At 42.2% G+C, this 21,042-nt stretch overlaps 1 protein-coding gene across 1 annotated transcript in view; it reads left to right on the forward strand.

The window, feature by feature from the left end:
• Positions 1 to 21,042, forward strand: part of CPA6 (carboxypeptidase A6) — an 82,977-nt gene that overhangs the window by 19,181 nt on the left and 42,754 nt on the right. The window contains exons 2-3 of the mRNA XM_084849356.1: positions 12,773 to 12,848; positions 20,462 to 20,586. Coding sequence (XP_084705482.1) covers positions 12,773 to 12,848; positions 20,462 to 20,586 — 201 coding nt within the window. The remainder of the gene's footprint in view (positions 1 to 12,772; positions 12,849 to 20,461; positions 20,587 to 21,042) is intronic.

Consider the following 21,042-nt stretch of genomic DNA (forward strand, 5'->3'; position numbering starts at 1 on the left):
GGCGGGAAAAATGGAATGGCGTGGCTGAAATTTTGAACAGCAGCCCTCCACACTGTAATGTTTTGTTTCAGGTCCCAGTTGTTCATGTATATTTATCAGTTTGTGACTGCTACATGAAATAGAGACTCCCATGAGGAAAACAGCCTTCACAGGGTATCTACATGGAAACATGTCCGGGTGCGCAACTTATGGCCCTCCAGATATTTTGGCCTAAAGCACCCACCAACTCTCACCATTGGCTATGATGGCTAGGGCTGATGGGAGTTGTAGGCCAAAATGTCTAGAGGGGAGCAAATTGCCCACCGCTGGCTAATGTGGAAGTACAGGAAGATGTAACCAAAAATGAAGGTTTAATATGCGCACTGTGCGCCTGCCATGTTTGCAGATGGAACTGCTACTTTGACATTAGGAATCTTAACTTCTGAATCTTTACTTCTGCAATGTTGAGTTAGATGATCAGAAAGGCTGCTCTCATTTTTTGAGAGTCCTCAGGTGTCTTGTTGAAGGAGGGCTCTATAAGTGTATTGCAGTTGGAAGGGAGCATGTCCAGAGAGGACCACAGGGAGTACACAGTAAGTGAATGTCTCTGAGTTCCCTATGTCTTCACAATGTACTCTGAGATGTGTTTTCACTCAGGATGGAACCTGACCAAATTGGTGGGACCCGCTTTAAGTAAGAATCAAAATGGCACTGCCAGCTTTTGGCAAGTGGGTCAAAATCGGTCAGGGTCCCAGCAAATGCCTGACCTGTCTTTTGGTGCCAACAATAGGGACCAATTCAAGGTAAGGATGAGAAGCTTTCATAAGGGCAAAATGTCTGTCAAGTCTGTACAAAATGCTGTACACAGGGTAGAAGGAAAACACTTAAGACAAATACAAATAGGAAGGAATACACTTAAGACACCTTAGATAAACCTAAGAAAATGAGCAGGCTCACCCTCTAAAGTGCTCTTTATGTTAAAGTTCCAGTAATATGAGTGAGAGCATGCATGTAACCGCATAAAGGAGCCGTAGGTGGGCAAAGCTTTGATGAACAACAACTTACACTGTGTTTCAATTAATTTGGAAGCAAGTTTGGGTAAGATTCTTCAAATGCTTATAGCCTTAAGCTTGCAGGCAGTTATATGTATTGTTAACTTTATCTGGCATCAGTGGGAGTCTGGGAATCTGAAGCCAAGGCCATGCCTGAAAAAGCAAAACCCACATATTCCAAACAGCATTTGTCTGCACTAATAACCACATTCACTTATTGATATTGAGAGGTTGTTTAAAAATCTACTTTTGTCCTTTTCCTCCTCTCAGTTTCAAACCATTTTTCAAGGCAAAAGAATGTTGAGATTCTATCTAGCACTAAATGATTCCTCTTCGGGTCCCGAGTTTGAAAAAAACCCAATTTATGATCAAACCAGAGGCATTCATGTGTAACTCTACATAATGAAGTTATGTGTGGGTGGCTGAAATATAAGTATCATAGGGATTGGACCTAGAGCAATATGTCTGGCTGATGTCTTTGCGGAATTAAGTGGATTACATATGGTAGTGCAAACACTGAAGAAAAAAGTTTTCCATTTTGCAGACGCTAATTTATTCTCCCCTCCCCCAAATGGTTTATTAACTCACAAAGATATAATCTGCATAGAGTATATCTGCATGTTCAGTTAAAAACAGCTACAGTCACTTGCTGGAGGGGAGGACAATCTTGCATTACAAACTCAAATACAAATCCATTGACACTTCCTGAAGTCTTCTTCCCCTTTTCTCCTCCTATTTCAATCAAGTATCTAACTGGAAGTTGCCTTCTTAAATGAAGTTATGTGATATCTCATTTTACTCTTGGTACTCAAGTTGCCAGGTTGCATCCCAGAGAATCATCCTTACAGGACCCACAGTTGCAAATAAATTGTAGCTGATGCTTTTCCTTCTCTTCTATCCTATTCTTCCCTCAGCCCCATTGCCACATCTGTCCTCTCTCCTCCTATGGGGCAGCTCCAGTTTTTATAATTCGTACAGGCTGTGGAATGCAGTGACTGGCCTGCTTGACACGGTACAGTAGCACCCCATGCACCTTCTTTCTTTTAACAGTGTGGGATGGGGGGATAGGTGCCCACAAATAGCAAATTATTAAAAAGTTATAAATGGGTACATGATCCCAGAGTGGAAGGAAATTGCTGTAAGGTTTAGTTGGATCAGTGACAACATTGCCTGCAATGCAAACCATTCAAGCAAAAGCATGCAAGGCAAAAGCAAGGAGTTTATGATCTTATATAGTACTGGCTTTATTCCAGGTACAATTCTGATATTTTGTTTATTTGTTACATTTATATCCCACCTTTTCCTCCAAGGAGCCCCAGGCAGTGTACATGATCGTCCTTTTTCCATTTTATCCTCACAACAACCCTGTGTGGTAGGTTAGTCTGAGAATCAATAACTGACTGGCCCAGACTCACCCAGTGGGCTTCATGGCTGAGTGGGGACTTGAACCCTGGTCTCCCTAGTCCAACATTCTAACCACTACACCACACTAGTTCTCATGATAGCCATGAAGATGGAGAAAAACTAGTTAGCCAATCATAGGAACAAAGGAAGCTGTGTTATACTGAGTCAGACCATTAGACTATCTAGCCCAGTATTGTTGATACTGACTAGTAGCAGCTCTCCAGGGTTCCGTGCGGGATTTTCTCTGACCTTACCTAGAAATGCTGGCGATTGAACCAGGGACATTCTGCATGCAAAGCATGTGCTTTGCCACCGAGGTGTGGCCCTTCGCATTCACAATCACAAGCTAATGCTCCAGGGGTGGGTAACCTGTGCCCCTCAGCCTAATTTCAAACGGCCTCTGGATGCAGTCAGTTCAGACCTCTGCAAGAGGTCCCTGAAAGCCTGCTTTTGGGGGGTGGGGGAGAAAAGGATGTGGCAGAAAGAGATCCATCCACTTTTACCTCTGGCCCTGCCCACTGACTGCCCTTTATATTAAAATATATTTTTTCTCAGGAAGAAAAAAAATCAATTTGATGTATACAGCATTACATCAAACTGCAATGTATTTATAAATAAAGTTGCAAATGAATGCAATTAATATACTGCCAGAATAAGTACACACATTGCAAGAGACACGTTATTGTATAAACATTGGGGTACCAGTTCAGGTTTCATTGGTGGTGTAGTGGATTGGGTGGGAGGTTCAGAGCAAAGTACAAAGGCCTGCTTGTAGGTATTTTCAAGATTAAATTGAAGAAAGCAACATGTTTTAAGAGCACTTATTTTTTAATGTTTCACAAGGACAAGAAATATAGATGCTCATGAGGAATCATCTCTGTGATCTGGAAGACAAGGGAAGGGGTGCTCCCCCTGACCACCCTAAATGGTGCCCCACACAAGCAAAACTTCATATCTTTTAGTGAATGGGTAGTTCCAGATGCAGGGCTCCTAGTGGTACCAATTAGAAGGCATTGTGCAGTTATTCCATCTTTTTGTCCTAGTGGATTTTCTGTGGTAAAATAAAAGATGGAAGAAGGTGTGGGAAAACAAGTAGGAGACAAGATTACAAGTAGGAAACATAGTCATTTGGACGGCCTCTAAAAATCCATGAATGTGGCAGGGCAATGGTGCCATAAAAGTCTCGAATGGAAGAACCCAAATCTGTTTTTAAGGATGCATTCTTCTGATTTTCCATTGTGGATTAAACTATTTCTGTTAGATTGCATATAGGTATACATGTATTGAGTACTGAGCCCACTGTGGATTCACATTCATCCATTTTTGGACAAATGTCCAAACTGAATCAAGCGCAGGAGGAACCAGTTCTTCCTGCTTCCAGCAGAATCCTGCCAGGAGCACTCTAGCTGCCTCTTGCAGTCCCTTCCAATAGCCAACTCAGGACACAGACGGCGAGGATTCTTTCCGAGGCTTTATTCCTTGATTACTTTATGACTCTTTCAGATGCTAATCACCAGCGACTAAGCAAGGAACAGCACTGGGGAAAGATAGCAGAGTAGCCTATGCTCCAGGTTAGGCAGTTGGTCCCCGTTTGAAGGGGAACCACGGGAAGACCCTGAACTTATGGGCTATGGAGAGATCCTCCCTCTTTCCCTTGGGTCCTCGGGACGCGACCGTTGTTTGAGCGCCAAACAAGCGGAACGCCTCGTCTCGGCACCCTCCATCTGTCGCCACTCCCTGCACCTGCGCCGAGCGTCCAGCAAGCCCCCCTCCAGCGCTCTCTCACTGCCAGGGTCACTATCTATCCCAGGAATGCTGGCAGGAGGAATCTCTGCCAGCTGCTGTGCTTGTGAGAGACGAGCGAGCTCCTCTCCCACGGATTGCTGTTCCTCCTCAGAATCAGAACTGCTCTGGGGCTCTATGGGCTCGGTTTCCACCCTGACATATCCAGCTTTGCAGAGTGCTGATTGGCTGGCTGTTGTGACAATCATATTGCAACATTCCTCCACAATCCCCACCCAGCTGTGCAGAGTGCTACTGGCTGGGTGTTTTGGTAATCATGCAACCACTCCTCCAAGAGAAATGTTTCAAGTTTTTTTTTAATGTGCCAACTAAACATTTTAGGACATAATGCTATTCAGATGCCTTTCAGCCTCCAAACTCAGAGGCTGATGGGCATCCAGTGCTGAGTGGAAGAAGTGTGGAGGCAATCATCGTCTCCAGGCTTCTTCTGCTCTGCATTTTTGCTTGATGAACGTTTTTACCTGTCTAGCTAGGGTTCTGCGGAGGGAGAGGGAAGGAGGTTGAGATTAATTCATATCCCCGCTTCCCCAGTCCCCTCTCCTTCCCACCCACAGAACTGCCCCCTTTCTATCCTCTCCAAGGACACTTTTGCAAGCTCAGAGAGGCAGCTGGCACAGTTCTGTCCATGCCAGTGGGGAGCGAGAGGGGATCTCAGACTCCTGGGTCCAAGGTCAGAGCGCTGTCTATGACCTCAGTAACAGGATTCTGAACTGTTATATTCCCCCCCCCTCCGCCACACCCAGACACTGTCTAGGGGCCATAGGATTGCTCTCCCCATGGATAAACATGCCAGGCACCTTTAAAACATTTTTTAAAGCCCCAAGCCTTTCTGAAGCACAAGCAGAGGGATGAAAATCCTTACTGGGGTCGAAGCCAGGTAAGTGTGTCAGTGCAGGGTGTAGCAAATCTCATCCTGTAGTAGGCTAACTTGGTCCTCCTCCTGGGGGAAAGTACATTTGCACGCAGTCCTATAATTATTGCTTGTAATTTTATTAAGATTGGATGCCAACAAAATTTGTAACTCACTGTAAGAAGAGCGCTCTGAAAATCTTGAAAGCCAAGATAATCCTCCAGAAAAAGAAGAGAAACTAGATAAGCTTTGCTTCACTTTTTATATTTGTGCATGATTTATATAGAACAAGGTTTCAGACTAAAAGATCCCTTCTTCAGTTGTTTACAATTTATATGAACAAAAGTAAACGTCAGCCTTCATGTGTAAACTAAGTTTTCAGTGTAAACTGCCAAAAGTTGAAGAGGAATGCTAAGACCCTAGTATATTATAAACATACTGAATGTATTAGTTAAATAATAAGTATCATTATCTGCTTTGTCCACCCACAGTTCAAGGAGGTCATTCTAATTGACTCACTTCTTATCTGGACAAGCTACAATACAGCAGTGACAAACAACTGGTCCGAGCTAGCAAAGAGTAAAATAACATTTAGCATTCCCGAAGTGCAGCCTCACTCTCAAGTGCCTTGCAGCTTCTGCAGGCATTTGTCACTGTACAGACGGAATGGTGTCAATTTATGCTTGCTATGCACAGATGGAAGGTGTGAGGCCACAGAGAATTTGGCATCAGGAATTCATCTCAAGTCTAGGCGCAGCTGGATTTTCAAATAGTGCAAACAATTTGTTTTTGATGAGCTTGAAGCCCCAGTATTTCAAACACCTCTTCCACGTTAGTACACAACCCTCTGTTGGCTCCATAGGTTGTGTAGTGTGACATGTGAACCTGGACTTCTGGGTTGTTTAGGGGCTAAACAACCCAGTGGTTAACCCATAGTTTGTTGTTGGGTTAGCCCCTAAACAACCCAGTAGTCTGGGTTTGCACGTCACACTGCACAACCTATGAAGGAGCTAATCGTGGGTTGTGCTGTAAAATGGAAGAGGTGAGTACGCTGCGTGTCTCTGACAACCCATAATCTTTTAAACATGTGAACATTACGTGCAACTAACCCTTGTGTTTAAACCCATCCGCACAAACAAACCATGGTTTGTTAACCAACTATAAACCGCAAACAGAACCCATAGTTTGTTGTTGGCTTATAAAGTCTGGCTTGTTTAAACTATGGCTTGTGATGTTTGAAACTAGAACTGTGGCTTATTCCTGGCTTGTTTGTGCTGTTGCCTGCCCTGAAACAGAGGCACCCAGCAAGAGCAGCCTGCAAATGAAACGACTATGGGGGTTGGCAAAATGGATTCAGAGAAACAAACCAGACACAGGAGAAACAAGCCATGGTGTATTTGTTCATCTGCAAGACAATTCATGGCTAAAACAAGAAACCATGGTTAACAAAAAATGGCTCAGCATTATGTGCAAATGCAGTGAATGAGAAAGCAGGTATTGTTCAGTAAATGTATACGTTAATTATTTGGATTACATCCTAGGAAGGTTCTAGAATAGCCGAGAAGGGAGAGGTAATGTTTTAATATATAAGCTATTAAGTAATTTCAAAGATCCCCATTACTGTCAAGGCTTTTAAAATATTTATTTTATATATTTTATATATATTTTTTAATTTTTATTTCCAAGTACAATCATTCACCCCCACTACAATACCAATCACAGTATCTCAGCTTAACGCACATATAAAATACCTGAAGTTGCTAAATCTCCCAGTCTAAGCCTATTCCAATAATTAATGAATGACCTCCAGCTATTATAAAATGCTTCAGTGGAGTTCATTCTTCCCTCCCATAACAGCATATAGCTTATTTTATTCATCACCATAACAGCATATAGTTTATTATTTTATTCATCGCCATAAAGGTTCAAGTCTTTTTCCACTGTGCAAGAGACGGTATATATGGTTTACCAGGAGAATCTTTGCAGCTATTAACCTGTAACTCACCATTGCTACTAAGCCTCTAGGGATCTTGTCTTTGGTGTCACCCAAGAGTACGGTTGTTGGTGTTAATTGTAACTCATGTTAATTGATCATAATTTGTCTAATACCGTACTGCCAGGACTTACGTAGGTCACCAGTCACCTCAGCCTACGTACAAGTCTATTTCCTATCTGCTGATATCCTTTGAGCTGTAGTGCTTAGGGAGTTCAGAAGGTGCCAAACTTAAATCCTTACAAATGCCTGCTAGAGCAAAATCAGGCACCCTAAAGGCCTTTCCAAATGCTCTGTTAAAACATGCCCTGCCCCATCCCGTGCATTTCAGCCTTGATACAATACTCCTGTAAGACCCTTGCCTTTTCTTTTGTTAATAGTTTATTGGATAGGGAGATGGGTGTGTTTTGTGTGTGTGTTCTGTAATAACAGTTTGTTCACAAGTCTGAACAACCACCTTTCCTTCCTAGTCCCAAGTACCCCTCTTGAGCTTTGCTAACATTTGTTCAACTGTGGATAGAAAAAATATTGTTTGAAAATTGAGAAGAGACAGAAGAAACGTGCAGTGTGGAGACTCATTTCTGCGTTGCGCCTGTTTCTTGAGGTTCTAGGAATTTTCCAGAGGTTTCCTTTGAAGTGATGGGTTTCCCACAGGGCTAAAAGTTACACCTCATTACAACCAGGGACCCAGTTCGCACAACACGAACTGTTTAACCCACAATGAGCTGTACCATTTTGAATATGCAACCGCCAGTGGGGTTGTGGCATGGCATCCAAACTGGGACAACGGGGGTTATGCAAGGGTTAAACAACATTTGCATTACCCTACAACAAACTGAGGGTTATGCATGTTGTGCAAAGTGGGCCACTGTGTGATTTTTCCTGGTTGCAAAACAGGTCTTTTGGCTGTTATTGATAAGTTTCAACATTTGTGAAATGTGGGCAGGGATAGGGAATTTATGGCTGATATATAGCCAAGTATACCCTAGCTACTCTAGAACAGGGGTAGGCAACCTGGTGCCCCCCAGACGTTTTAGCAACTCCCATAAGCCCCAGCCAGCATGACCAATAGTCAGGGATGATGGGAATTGTAGTCTGAAACATCAGGGGAGTACCACGTTGCCTACCCTTGCTGTAGAGTCTAGATGGAGTCCATACATCAGACAAGCACAAAACAGATGAGCTAAAGTCAATGATACCTCCACCAGACCACATTGGCATCAGACATCACTGCTTATGCCAATTTTCATTTAGTCTAGTAGACTCTTACAGTATGATCTTTAGCACTACGAACCATGGCCCTAGCACAGCCCAGAGATGTCCATGTCTGTTCTTGGAAACTGGCTTGCATGTACCCCATGGCGTCCAGCATGGCCAGCAGGCAGTAGATGCAAGAGGCCTGTGAGGCAACTGCCTTATATATTCCAAGCCCTGTCACAGTGAGTGCTGCCTTTTGAGCCTATAGGCCCAGTTCTGATCAGAGTTCAAAAATGCTTTCACCCTAGCTGGCACCTGGGATTCTATCCTGGGTATCAGCTGGGTGGATGTCAGGAACAGTATATCAGTGAATTAGAGCCAATTTTGGCAGCTGTGAAGAAACCAGACCTCTTTATCTTTTTCAACAGCTCAAATAAGGGAGACTTTACGTTTCTTCAGGTGAAGGTATAAATTTTCCAAGACACTGACATGAAAAATGTGGCACCTTAGGTCCTGGATTTAAAAACAAGCTGGGGGCTATGTTTGCTGTGCATTGCAGAATCTGAAATTTCTGAAGGAGATTTGTAGGAAATATTCTTGCCCGAGCAATAAATTAGAATGTTTAAAAACACTGAGGCCTAATCACATAGGTAGTTATTTATTTATTTATTTATTTCTATACTGCGCAATAGCCAAAGCGCTCTGGGCAGTTCACAAAAATTAAAACCAAAGAGCACACAATAAAACAATACAAAATACACAAAACATTAAAACCACAGTAAACAATACAACCAGAATAAAACCTAGCAGCAGTGCTGGGATTTAAAATACAGGTGTATATTAAAGGATTTTTTAAGGAATTTATCTCCTTTTGCTTTTTCTGTATTTAGAACAAATTAATCTGGATTTAAAGATTGTGTTACCACATATCCTCAGTCACACGTCTATTCAAATACATAGCTGAACATATGTGCTTGACTGACATGGAAATACAAGGATCTTAGGCAGAGGTGCCATGTATGTAGTTGAGTGCACACTGTGGGAAAATTAGCTCAAGAATACAGACGCTGTTTAAGCATAAAGTTTTATTTTACCAAAAATAATTACAGAAAGAAAAGTTTAGTTATATAACCACCCTTAGTCTTGAACCAATAGCGAATACCTTATGGTTCCTACCAGCAGTGACAGAGCAAGAGAAGATGCAGGCAGGGAATTATGGGGTAAAATCCAACATAAATTCTAATTAGAGTAGACCCATTGAAATGAATGAGACAGGCTAGTCATGACTAATTTAAGTTCCATTCATTTCAATGGCTCTACTCTAAATAAGACTTATGTTGCATTTTACCCACGGTTTGCCAATTAAGGAATGGGAAGGGTGCTAGATTAATGATGGGGCAGTATGGGGGGCCTATTTACAAGGTGGAAGGCTCAGGTTTCAGTGGCGCAGGGTTGGCCATGTGAGAGGCAGAATGGACAGTTTTAGAGAGATACCAGGAAAAAAAGGGAGATAGTAAGTAACAGCAGGTATATATTTATTTATTTATTTATTTATTTCATTTCTATACCGCCCAATAGCCGAAGCTCTCTGGACGGTTCACAAAATATAAATATCCTGGAAAATAGAGGTAGACATAGGGAATATCTGTCCCTTTGGTCTGCTGATTCCTGAAGCAGAATTGGAGGGTGATAGCTGGTTGTCATGATAAGGGGGGGTGCACCTGGCTTGGGAGCCAGTGATGCCTTAGCAAAATGCGCTGCAGCTTGGCCACAGGAAAGGTAAACCACTGAGCTTAAAACCATTAAGCTGCCATTCATTTGCCCTCATCCTGTCTCAACGGCCTCCATCAGGATGGATTTTTAAACAAAAAATTTAAAGAAATCTTGAAAAAAGGACATTGCAGAGTATCCTGAGCACATTTGCAATTTTTTTTTTTAAAAAAAATGTTTTTGGTCCTGCTCTGCCTTGAAATTTGTGCAGTTTTCCTCAGTATTATACTGTTCTGCCTTGAAATTTGCACAATTTCCCCTACTCTGCCATGAAATTTGCATATCTTTAGCTATCTGCCTCACTTGTCTGCCTTGAAATTTGTGTATGTTTACCAATCCACTTCACTTGTGTGCCTTGAAATGTGCATTACCTACTCAGTCCCTCCTCTGCTTTGAAATTTCCATATATTTACCTGCTGCTCCGCCTTGAAATGTATGTATGTTTACTGATCCTGCTAACTGCTCTGTAACTCCCTTGTAGATCTGACAGCTCGCACAAAGGGGGCAGGGGAGCTGAAAGCGGCTGGTGGCTGCAGGAATGAAGGAACTTTAGGGACAGTGTTCCCTAGCAAAGAAAGCCCTGAAGTGGGGGGGGGGGGGTGAAATTGACAAGGACGTTGACAAGACAGGAATATCAGTATGCTTGGCAAAATAGTGGACAGGTGGACCTGGACAAGACCTTTAAAATTTAAAAAAAAAAAGTTTGCGAATGCATTCCCTCCTTTATAAAGGCTCAGGAACTTAAATCCCTTTGGCCTGATGCCAAAGTGGGGGGAGTTTCCCTCGTGAGCTGACAACTCCAGCAGACCAATTGCAGAAAGGGTGCTGATGTAGGGAATGAGGATTTCAGTGACAAAAATAGCCTCTGGGATACATGCTGGTAGTTGGCGGGAGGACTGAGAGGGACTGAAGGAGAAACCAGCCACTGCAAGCTGCTGAGCAGGCAGTCGTCCGTCAGAAGTAATGGACAAGCCACCAACCCACTGTGGCTTATTCTCAGGGTGGCTCAGTGTGAACTCACCCAGAGTGTCTGTTTACGTTGGGTCCTGCAATCACAATCAAGAGTAGATTTAGGGCACAGGTCAAGAACACAAAGGAGATAATGAATCTAGCTGGAGCAGCTTGGGCTGGGGTCAAACAAAGGATATAAAAGCTTGGTTCCCAGAGTGAAAAGAAACCTTTCTGAGGCTTCTGGTTACATGGTTGAGGCTGGATTGGTCAACTATACATTACAAAGCCATACTTCCAAGGGACAACCTGGTGGTGCTCTATCTGGACATGTGGATGCTTTAGTACTGGAAAATATTTCCCACCAGGTCTTTGGATAGGCCATTTCAAAAGTGACCCACTGAGTGGGTTCACTATAGTGATGAATTTCTACGAAGGGAGGCATTTGCGTATATCCGGAGTTCCCATGCTTTCCAAACTTGCATGAAGGTGACTCCTGATGGTTCAATTACTTTAGAGGACACACCAGTTATACATCTTAGTTCTGTTAGATCTGGTAGTTCGCACACTATCAGCACAGTAGTGTGCATGCTACTTTTTCTCCTACCTGCCATGAAGCTCTTGCTCAAACAGCCTCCTGGAATAACATAGGTACTTTAAAAAAGGTGCTAAGATGATGCTTGCAAACAACGTGTGCTTCTCAGTAACCAATGGATTACCCATTTTTGGCATAAGTGTCAGGATGTTGCATGCTAAAGTGCTTTTTCTGCATAGCTAAAGCTAGAAGCATTTCCCAACGGTATGTCTGTCTATTCATCCAACAGAATCAGTCATGTAATATTTTAATGTCTTTTCTTCTTGGTCAGGTCTTTATTCACACTGGACATGGCATAGATGCTGAGACAAATCCAACAGGGATGAGCTATACATACTCTTCATTGCAGGAAAAACCTATTGAGAGATATGAAGCAAATATCAAAGCATTCTAAAATGCAATGGTTGCTTTCCTGGTTCTGAAATGCCTGTACAGGGGCTGTTTTTCATTTCCTCTTCAGGTGATTGCTATTTAGATAAGGATGAACATGTATTATATTGGGTTCAGGCGCCATATAGTGTTTGTATTCAGGAAATGGCATTGCTAGTTCATCACCCAGTGTCAGTGCTGTGTGGGCAGCTGTCAAAGAGGAGCCAGGAGCTGGACTCAGGCATCAGAGCCAGTGAGTCAGAGTCAAGGAACAAAGCTGAGAATCAGAGTTGAGGAACACACTGAAGCACACCAGAGCCAGAAGGAGTATTGTTACCTAGGGAAAGTCTCAGACCAAATAAGAGGTGTGCCAACAATGGGGAGGGGCCATAGCTCAGTGGTAGAGTACCTGCTTTGCGTGCAGAAAGTCCCAGGCTCAGTCCCTGGCATCTCTAGGCAGGGCAGGAAAAACTCCTGCCTGGAGAGCCTTTGCCACTCAGTGTCAACAATACTGAGCTAGGTCGACCAAAGATCTGGCTCAGTATAAGGCAGCTTCTTATGTTCCTAAGTTCCTATCTATAAACAAAAATAGATTCTGTTTTGTCTGTTATTCAGTGTCAAAGTGAAGCATCATTATTATTAATAATAATAATAATAATGACCAAAAGAAAGCGTTTTGATTGTCCAATCTGGCCTGTTACAGTATGTAAGCTATAATATTTTATTTCCATCTTAAGGTTGCATTTCTTTCACTATTCATTTCCTGTGTTGAAAAAGTGTCCTTAGGGTTTCATTTTGGTGTTCTTTAACAGGGATAAGGTAATTCGGGTTGTTCCAGTGAATGATAAAGAAGCAGAGATGCTGAAGATCCTTTCTCAACAACTTAAGGTGAGTTTGTTCTTTGTGGTGTTTGGCATTGCTGGGAACTGGCAAGTCGTGTCGGCCGAACCAGGTCATAAGCTGCACCACCACTCATGACCTTCTCAGTAGTCCATTTAGGGAACAATCTGATGCATATTTAGATAGAAAAAAGTCCTACAACTCCCAGCATTCCCCAGCCAGCCATGCCCCCAAATCCCATACAAAACAAGCACATATTTTTGCCGCTACAAACCTATCAGCATAGGAAAGGCGATAAAACACAAGAGCTAAAGAGCTGGAGGATAGCAATAACACACAAGTTACTTTAATTATATATGCCATTATTCAAGCCTTCAAGGTAAATTTGAGACATGAGAATGCAGACATGTTTTAAGAAACCCAGAGTGCTTCTGGCTTATGTTGTAAATATAAATCACCTGTCATATTACCAACATTTTCTCTTCCTCAAGGGAAAAAGCAAATAAATTTGAAAGGGGTATAATAAAGTTGAGAATCTTTCCAAGAGTGAACTTCTTTATACCTAAACAAGTGGAAGTCCATGAAAGGTTTATTCTGATTGGTTTGTTTTCACCATGGCCCTCAACATCTTTGTGTTTTCCACCAAGAGCATGTACTGATGCTAGGCAAATTTGCAAAACTATATTTTTACAGATCTATGTGATCTCTGCAATGCCTTGTTCATATCTATGCTGAGACGGGTGCATCATTCCCACTCCATCCATCTAGCTTGTTTCCCTTGCCTGAACAGGTGTGTCAGTGACTCATCTGACCAAGAGAGTAAACTGCGGCTATATGGACAAACCCGACTCAGCAAGAGATTTATAAATCCTAGCGGAGTTCTGGGCTTTAAGAATTTATGAGTAGTATTCCCTGAAGTATCCCTCAAGCCAGATAACACAAGTGGCAGCACAAAATATATATTTATTGCTCAAACAGTATTGGAGAATAACAAATGTTTGCAATGATGAAACAAGCAAGACACATTGTATACCGTACAATATACAATACAATAAGGATGATCAGAAGAATAATAGAAATAGTGGCTAGCATATTCTTATTAAAATTAAAGTTTACGTTCTTATTACTCTTAACCAACAAAACATTCATCAGTGATATATCATATTTACCTATCTGGCAGGCATGGTTGGCAGAACTTAGGTAATTATTTTTGGTAGGCTGCTCATTCTTCCAGAGCCAGTCAATACCAATTCCTAAGTTGCTAGAAACCCCAGTAGCTTTTCCCTTCAACTATAGAACTCTGCTCCTTCATGTTCTTAAACAGATGCACTTAAGTGCCAGAGAGAGAGAGTTGTAAGGCATAATTTTTCAGATTATGTTAGATCTGGCTCAAGCAAACCATTGCTATCAACAGTTTGGTTCACACGTAATGACAACCCAGGGTATAGGTTAAGTATGGGTTGTCGTTGAATCATGGCTTCTTGTTGAATTGTGGGTTGTTACATGCAAACCATGCACTATGGTTTAACTATGGGCTGTTAACCACAAACAACCCAGGAAGAGAACCCATGGTTCGTTGTTGGGTTGTGAGCTCTGGATTGTTTGTGGTTAACAATCCATAGTTAAACCATAATGCAGGGTTCGCATGCAACAATAATCCACAATTCAACGACAACCCATGATTCAACAACAACCCATACTCAACCTGTACTCTTTGAGTTGTTATGTGTGAGCCAAGACTATAAGTTAATCATGGGCCAAATAACCCACAGATAACCTAACTACTAAGTGTTAGTAGTTGTTGTTTAAGTCACAATTAATCTGTAGTGTCTGGGTTCAAACGTCATGTAGCAACCCCCGATCAGCCTGATCAGGAGTTGAACATTCAAAATGGCTGCAGAACATGCATGGCATGCACCATGGCAAATTGTGGATTAATTAATTAACCCATGATTTGCTGCCATTACATGTGAACCAGGTCCCTGTGTGAGGTTTTTCTCAGTTTGTCCTTTCACTTCATTCATTGCAGCTGGGACCGTGCCAGTTTTCCTTTTTAGAGACAAATGAGACAAGATACCACCAGATCCATGGATTAGGACCAAATTCCTAAAAATAGGGGAGTTTTAAAGCAAAGCATGGATGGGAGCTCAACTCTTCCCCCACCTACATATTTGTCCCTGAAATGTTTGGGAGGGGTAGCCATTTTTTTTTTTTTTTTGGTCTTGGTGAGGGTTTCCGACCAGAATTACTTTTTAAAATGACTTTTGAAAAGTAATTTTGAAGGGAAAGTGTGGGCCAGGGAAGGTTTCAGCTTTTGTCGTATGTCATCATACGGTGTGCTTGTAGATCTAGTTTCAACTGAAGTATGATAGCTGAAGTATGATAGTTCTGAGGATTTCCCAGATAACGAACATCTGAGCCCCTCTTCTGAGGGTGATTCAGAGGATGGTAACAAGGGGAAGGCCTTACCTGATTGTGGAATGCTTTCTCCAGTGAGGTCCACCTAGTGCCAACATTGTCATTTTTTTGGTGCCAGGTTAAGACTTTCATCTATTCCCAGGCATTTGGTCGCTTTCTTAATTTAGTTGTCTTTTTGGATCATGGTATCTTATTGGTAATTGTTTTTAGCTATTTTAGGATGGAACCCTATGCATGTTTAGACAGAGAACACTCCTACAATTCCCAGCAATGCTGGGAGTTGTATGACTTTTTTCTGTCTAAACATGCATAGGATTGCACCTTTAACTGTTTAACATTTTTGTATGCTTTAATTTTTGTTTTAAGATGCCTTCAGTCTTTTCTTTTCTTTTAGTAAGGTGTCTTCTTACTTTTTAGAAAGGTGTCTAAGAAATTTAATAAATAATAATAATATGCTGGAAGAGTTCCACTGAGAGTGCATTTCCTGTGTCTTTTCTCCTTGGATATCTTATTAAATATGTACATGGGAAAACAGATTTTAATCCTGCCCCTCAGGAAGGTATTCTTAACCCTCTTTTATTTTTCCAAATGCTGTTGTTTCATTTTATAAGTTTCTATCTTAGAAAGCAATCCTATGGTCCCTGGGAGAGTGTTCCAGGGACCATAGAATGGCTTGTAAAACCCCTCCAAGTTCAGAGACAGCATTCTGACCTCTGAAGGGGGAGTCAGAAATCTGAATCCAGACCCCTCCCCCTCACATCCGGCATGGAGAGAACCATGCCGGCTGCCTCTACAAGGTTGGAAAAGTGACCTTGGATCCTCAGGAAAGGGGGCATTCCAGTGGGCAGGGAGGGCAGGAGACCAGAGAGGCCAGGATACGTGTTATCCTGACCATCCTTCACCCTCCTTCCCTACCCCTCTGAAGTGCTCTTGCTAGATGGGCTGTAAAGCTCATCTAGTAAAAATACAGGAGATGGGAAGACGGGAGGTGAAGATCGCCACCGCCATTCCTCCTGCCCTGCCAGCTTCAGCCTGGCAGGGTATAGAAACACAGATGCCTCCGAGTATGGGGGCTTCAAAGCAGCGAGGGAGCAATTGATAGGATTGCTTGTGCCCTTAATAGCATTTATTCCTTGCCTAAAATGTATTATATTTTGCACCACCTTTTTCCAATGTTCATTTGAGCCTTATGTGACACTTTTGCGAAGGATGTGTTGATGTATCTGAAATGCTTTCTGATTGTTCAGATTCCTTTCATTTTATTGACCTGGTTAAAAATAAAGTCTGACTACAGTTACTGACTATATCTGATATAATTTTGAAGGGCTATGTGATGTTTGAAGCATTGGCAGGAAATGTACTGTATAAGAAATTGAAGACAGAAAATACGTTTAATGACTGCTTGATTAGGGTAAACACATGGCAGCAAAGAGTAGTTGCTTTAGGGTTTGTTTGTTTTTAGGTTTTCATTTTTGGGCACCTAGTCAATACAGCAGCATACACATCTTTCCTTTGACATTATCTTTTCAAGTAAGTACATAAACAAATGGTTTAAGAATCTAAAGCTGCAATCCTACACTACATACACTTACCTGGGACCTCAGTGGGGCTTAATCTGAGTTGATATGTATAGGATTGCATTGTAAATCTGCTTGAATGTAGAGAGATCAGAAAAGCATGTGGGTTGAAAATGTTGTTGTTGTTGTTGTTCAGTCATTCAGTCGTGTCTGACTCTTCGTGACCCCATGGACCATAGCACGCCAGGCCTTCCTGTCCTGCGCTCTCTCCTGGAGTGTGCTCAAGTTCATATTCATTGCATCGGTGATGCTCTCTAGCCATCTCATCCTCTGCCGTCCCCTTCTCCTTTTGCCTTCAGTCTTTCCCAGCATCAGGGTCTTTTCCAGAGAGTTTTCTCTTCGCATTAGGTGGCCAAAATATTTGAGCTTCAGCTTCAGTATCTGTCCTTCCAATGAGCACTCAGGGTTGATTTCCTTTAGGATGGACTGATTTGACCTCCTTGCAGTCCAGGGGACTCGTAAGAGTCTTCTCCAGCACCACAGTTTGAAAGCATCAATTCTTCGGCGCTCAGCCTTCCTTATAGTCCAGCTCTCACAGCCATACATTACTACTGGGAAAAGCATAGCTTTGATTAGACGGACCTTTGTCGGCAAGGTGATGTCTCTGCTTCTTACTATGCTGTCTAGGTTTGCCATAGCTTTCCTCCCAAGGAGCAAGCGTCTTTTAATTTCATGGCTACAGTCACTGTCTGCGGTGATCTTGGAGCCCAAGAAAGTAAAGTCTGTCACTGCTTCCATTTCTTCCCCTTCTATATGCCAGGAAGTGATGGGGCCAGATGCCATGATCTTCGTTTTTTTAATGTTGAGTTTCAAACCAGCTTTTGCACTCTCCTCTTTCACCCTCAACAAGAGGCTCTTCAGATTCTCTTCGCTTTCTGCCATTAGGGTGGTACCGTCTGCATATTGGAGGTTGTTGATAATTCTCCCGGCAATCTTAATTCCGACCTGTGATTCATCCAACCCGGCGTTTCTCATGATGTACTCTGCATATGAGTTAAATAAGCAGGGTGACAATATGCAGCCTTGTCGTACTCCTTTCCCAATTTTGAACCACTTGGTTGTTCCATGTTGTTCTTACTGTTGCTTGTTGACCCTCGTACAGGTTTCTCAGGAGACAGGTAAGTTGGTCTGGTACTCCCATCACTTTAAGAATTTGCCACAGTTTGTTGTGATCCACACAATCAAAGGCTTTAGCACAGTCAATGAAGCAGAAATAGACGTTTTTCTGGAATTCTCTTGCTTTCTCCATGATCCAGTGAACGTTGGCGATTTGATCTCTAGTTCCTCTGCCTCTTCGAAACCCAGCTTGTACTTCCGGTAGTTCTCGGTTTGCATACTGCTGAAGCCTAGCTTGTAGGATTTTGAGCATCACCTTACTGGCATGTGAAATGAGCGCAATTGTGCGGTAGTTTGAACACTCTTTGGTGTTGCTTTTCTTTGGAATTGGAATGTAAACTGACCTTTTCCAGTCTTGTGGCCATTGTTGAGTGTTCCAAATTTGTTGGCATATTGAGTGCAGCACTTTAACAGCATCATCTTTTAGGATTTTAAATAGCTCAGCTGGAATACTGTCATCTCCGCTAGCTTTGTTGTTACTAATGCTTCCTAAGGCCCACTTGACTTCACTCTCGAGGATGTCCGGCTGAAGTTCAGTGACCGCACTATCATGGCTATCAGGGACATTCAGATCTTTCCTGTATAGTTCTTCTGTGTATTCCTGCCACCTCTTCTTAATCTCATCTGCATCTGTTAGGTCCCTGCCTTCTTTGTCCTTTATCATGCCCGTCTTTGCACAAAACGTTCCCTTGAGATCTCCAATTTTCTTGAAGAGATCTCTACTCTTTCCCATTCTGTTGTTTTCCTCGATTTCTTTGCATTGTTCATTTAAGAAGGCCTTCTTGTCTCTCCTTGCTATTCTCTGGAACTCTGCATTCAGTTGGATATATCTTCCCCTTTCTCCCTTGCTTTTCGCTTCCCTTCTTTCTTCAGCTACTTGTAAAGCCTCATCAGACAGCCACTTGGCTTTCTTGCATTTCTTTTTCTTTGGGATGGATTTCGTTGCTGCCTCCTGAACAATGTTACGGACCTCCGTCCATAGTTCCTCAGGCACTCTGTCTATCAGGTCTAATCCCTTAAATCTATTCCTCACCTCCACTGTATATTCATAAGGGATAGGATTTAGGTCATACCTGAATGGTTTAGTGGTTTTCCCTACGTTCTTCAATTTAAGCTGAAATTTTGCAAGAAGCAGCTCATGATCTGAGCCACAGTCAGCTCCAGGTCTTGTTTTTACTGACTGTATAGAGCTTCCCCATCTTTGACTGCAAAGGACATAATCAATCTGATTTCGATATTGACCATCTGGTGATGTCCATGTGTAGAGTCGTCTCTTGTACTGTTGGAAAAGAGTGTTTGCTATGATCAGCATGTTCTCTTGGCAAAACTCTATTAGCTTTTGTCCTGCTTCATTTTGTACACCAAGGCCATGCCTGCCTGTTATCCCAGTGATTTCTTGACTTCCTACTTTAGCATTCCAATCCCCTATGATGAAGAGGACATCTTTTTTTGGTGTTAGTTCTAGAAGGTGTTGTAGGTCTTCATAGAACCGATCAACCTCAGCTTCTTCGGCCTCAGTGGTTGGGGCATAGACTTGAATTACTGTGATGTTGAATGGTTTGCCTTGGATTCGTACTGAGATCATTCTATCGTTTTTAAGATTGTACCCCAGGACTGCTTTTCCCACCCTTTTGTTGACTATGAGTGCTACTCCATTTCTTCTAAGGGATTCTTGCCCACAGTAGTAGATATGATGGTCACCTGAATTAAATTCACCCATGCCTGTCCATTTTAGTTCACTGATTCCCAAGATGTCGATGTTCAATCTTGCCATCTCATGTTTGACCACCTCCAGCTTACCTTGATTCATTGATCTGACATTCCAGGTTCCTAAACAATATTGTTCTTTACAGCATCGGATTTTCTTTTCACCACCAGACACATCCACAGCTGAGTGTCCTTTCGGCTTTGGCCCAGCCGCTTCACTCTTTCTGGCGCTACTTGGAAATACCCTCTGCTCTTCCCCAGTAGTATATTGGACACCTTCCGACCTGAGGGTCTCATCTTCTGGTGTCATATCTTTTAGCCTTGTGGTACGTTCCATGGGTTTTTTTTGGCAAGAATACTGGAGTGGGTTGCCATTTCCTTCTCCAGTGGACCACATTTTATCAGAACTCTCTGCCATGACCTGTCCGTCTTGGGTGGCCCTGCACGGCATAGCTTATGGCTTCCCCCTCATGGATCACTGCCTTGTTGAAAATGTACATTATCTTAAAGAAATCTCAGGTTTGAAGCGCTTCTTCACATGAGATATTTCAGCATAATGGTTTTGTAAGTGGTAAGATGAAAGAGTGGGTTAAAGCAATTCTACTTTGGCTATTTCAGGATTAATTTTTAATGTTAAAAATGGAGCTGTATGATCCTAAAAAAGTGTGAACTTTTCTAAGGCTGCAGTAAGTACCCACACACTATTCACTAATAACTCAGGGATGGTCTCTTCCATGTTATTATAGTACATAAAAATAATATGACCTTTGATATATTAAATTTATGGATGTTCGCAATCTAGACTGAATAAATATGAATTACAGGTTGGTTCCTGCACTACAGGTGGACTTGTGGCAGCCTGGCAGCTTCTCCTACATTTCCAGGGGTGCAGTTACAGATGTCCATGTATCAAGGAATAGTTCTCAAATTCTTCTACCCTACCTGCAACAAGCAAACATCCAGTATACGTAAGCATGGATTTTCGTTCTTGGAAGTCCACCAGTTACATTGTGCCATGGTTTAGATCTGTTACATCAGTTTTATTGAAAAATATACTTTGTTTATTATTGTGCCTTTTTAATTATAGAGGCTTGAGAGTACCTAGAACTCACCAGAAAACAGTTATTTGAATGGAAGCATGCAAGAGCTCTCACAGGCAGACAGTTTAATTAAATAGTCTCCTTTACAATGGAGACCAGTGTCTCCTCAGTGCAAGCGGGCCTGGTTGATTTGTTAGGTAAAGGGTAATTATTTGTACTAGTTCTATGGTCTGCTTAATTTGTACTTGAGTGTTATATGTAAGCATGCTGTAGATGCAAGCACCAACATCCCTTTAAATTATATGTTGGAATACGCTAGTCAATTTCCTGTCACCAAATGAGTCCATATGTAACATGATTCCATTATTATTGTGAATTCCTGTG

The sequence above is a fragment of the Heloderma suspectum genome, chromosome 4 (assembly GCF_057233095.1).
Source record: "Heloderma suspectum isolate Gila_16-S chromosome 4, 16-S_ref, whole genome shotgun sequence".
In the NCBI taxonomy this organism is placed as follows: Eukaryota; Metazoa; Chordata; class Lepidosauria; order Squamata; family Helodermatidae; genus Heloderma; species Heloderma suspectum.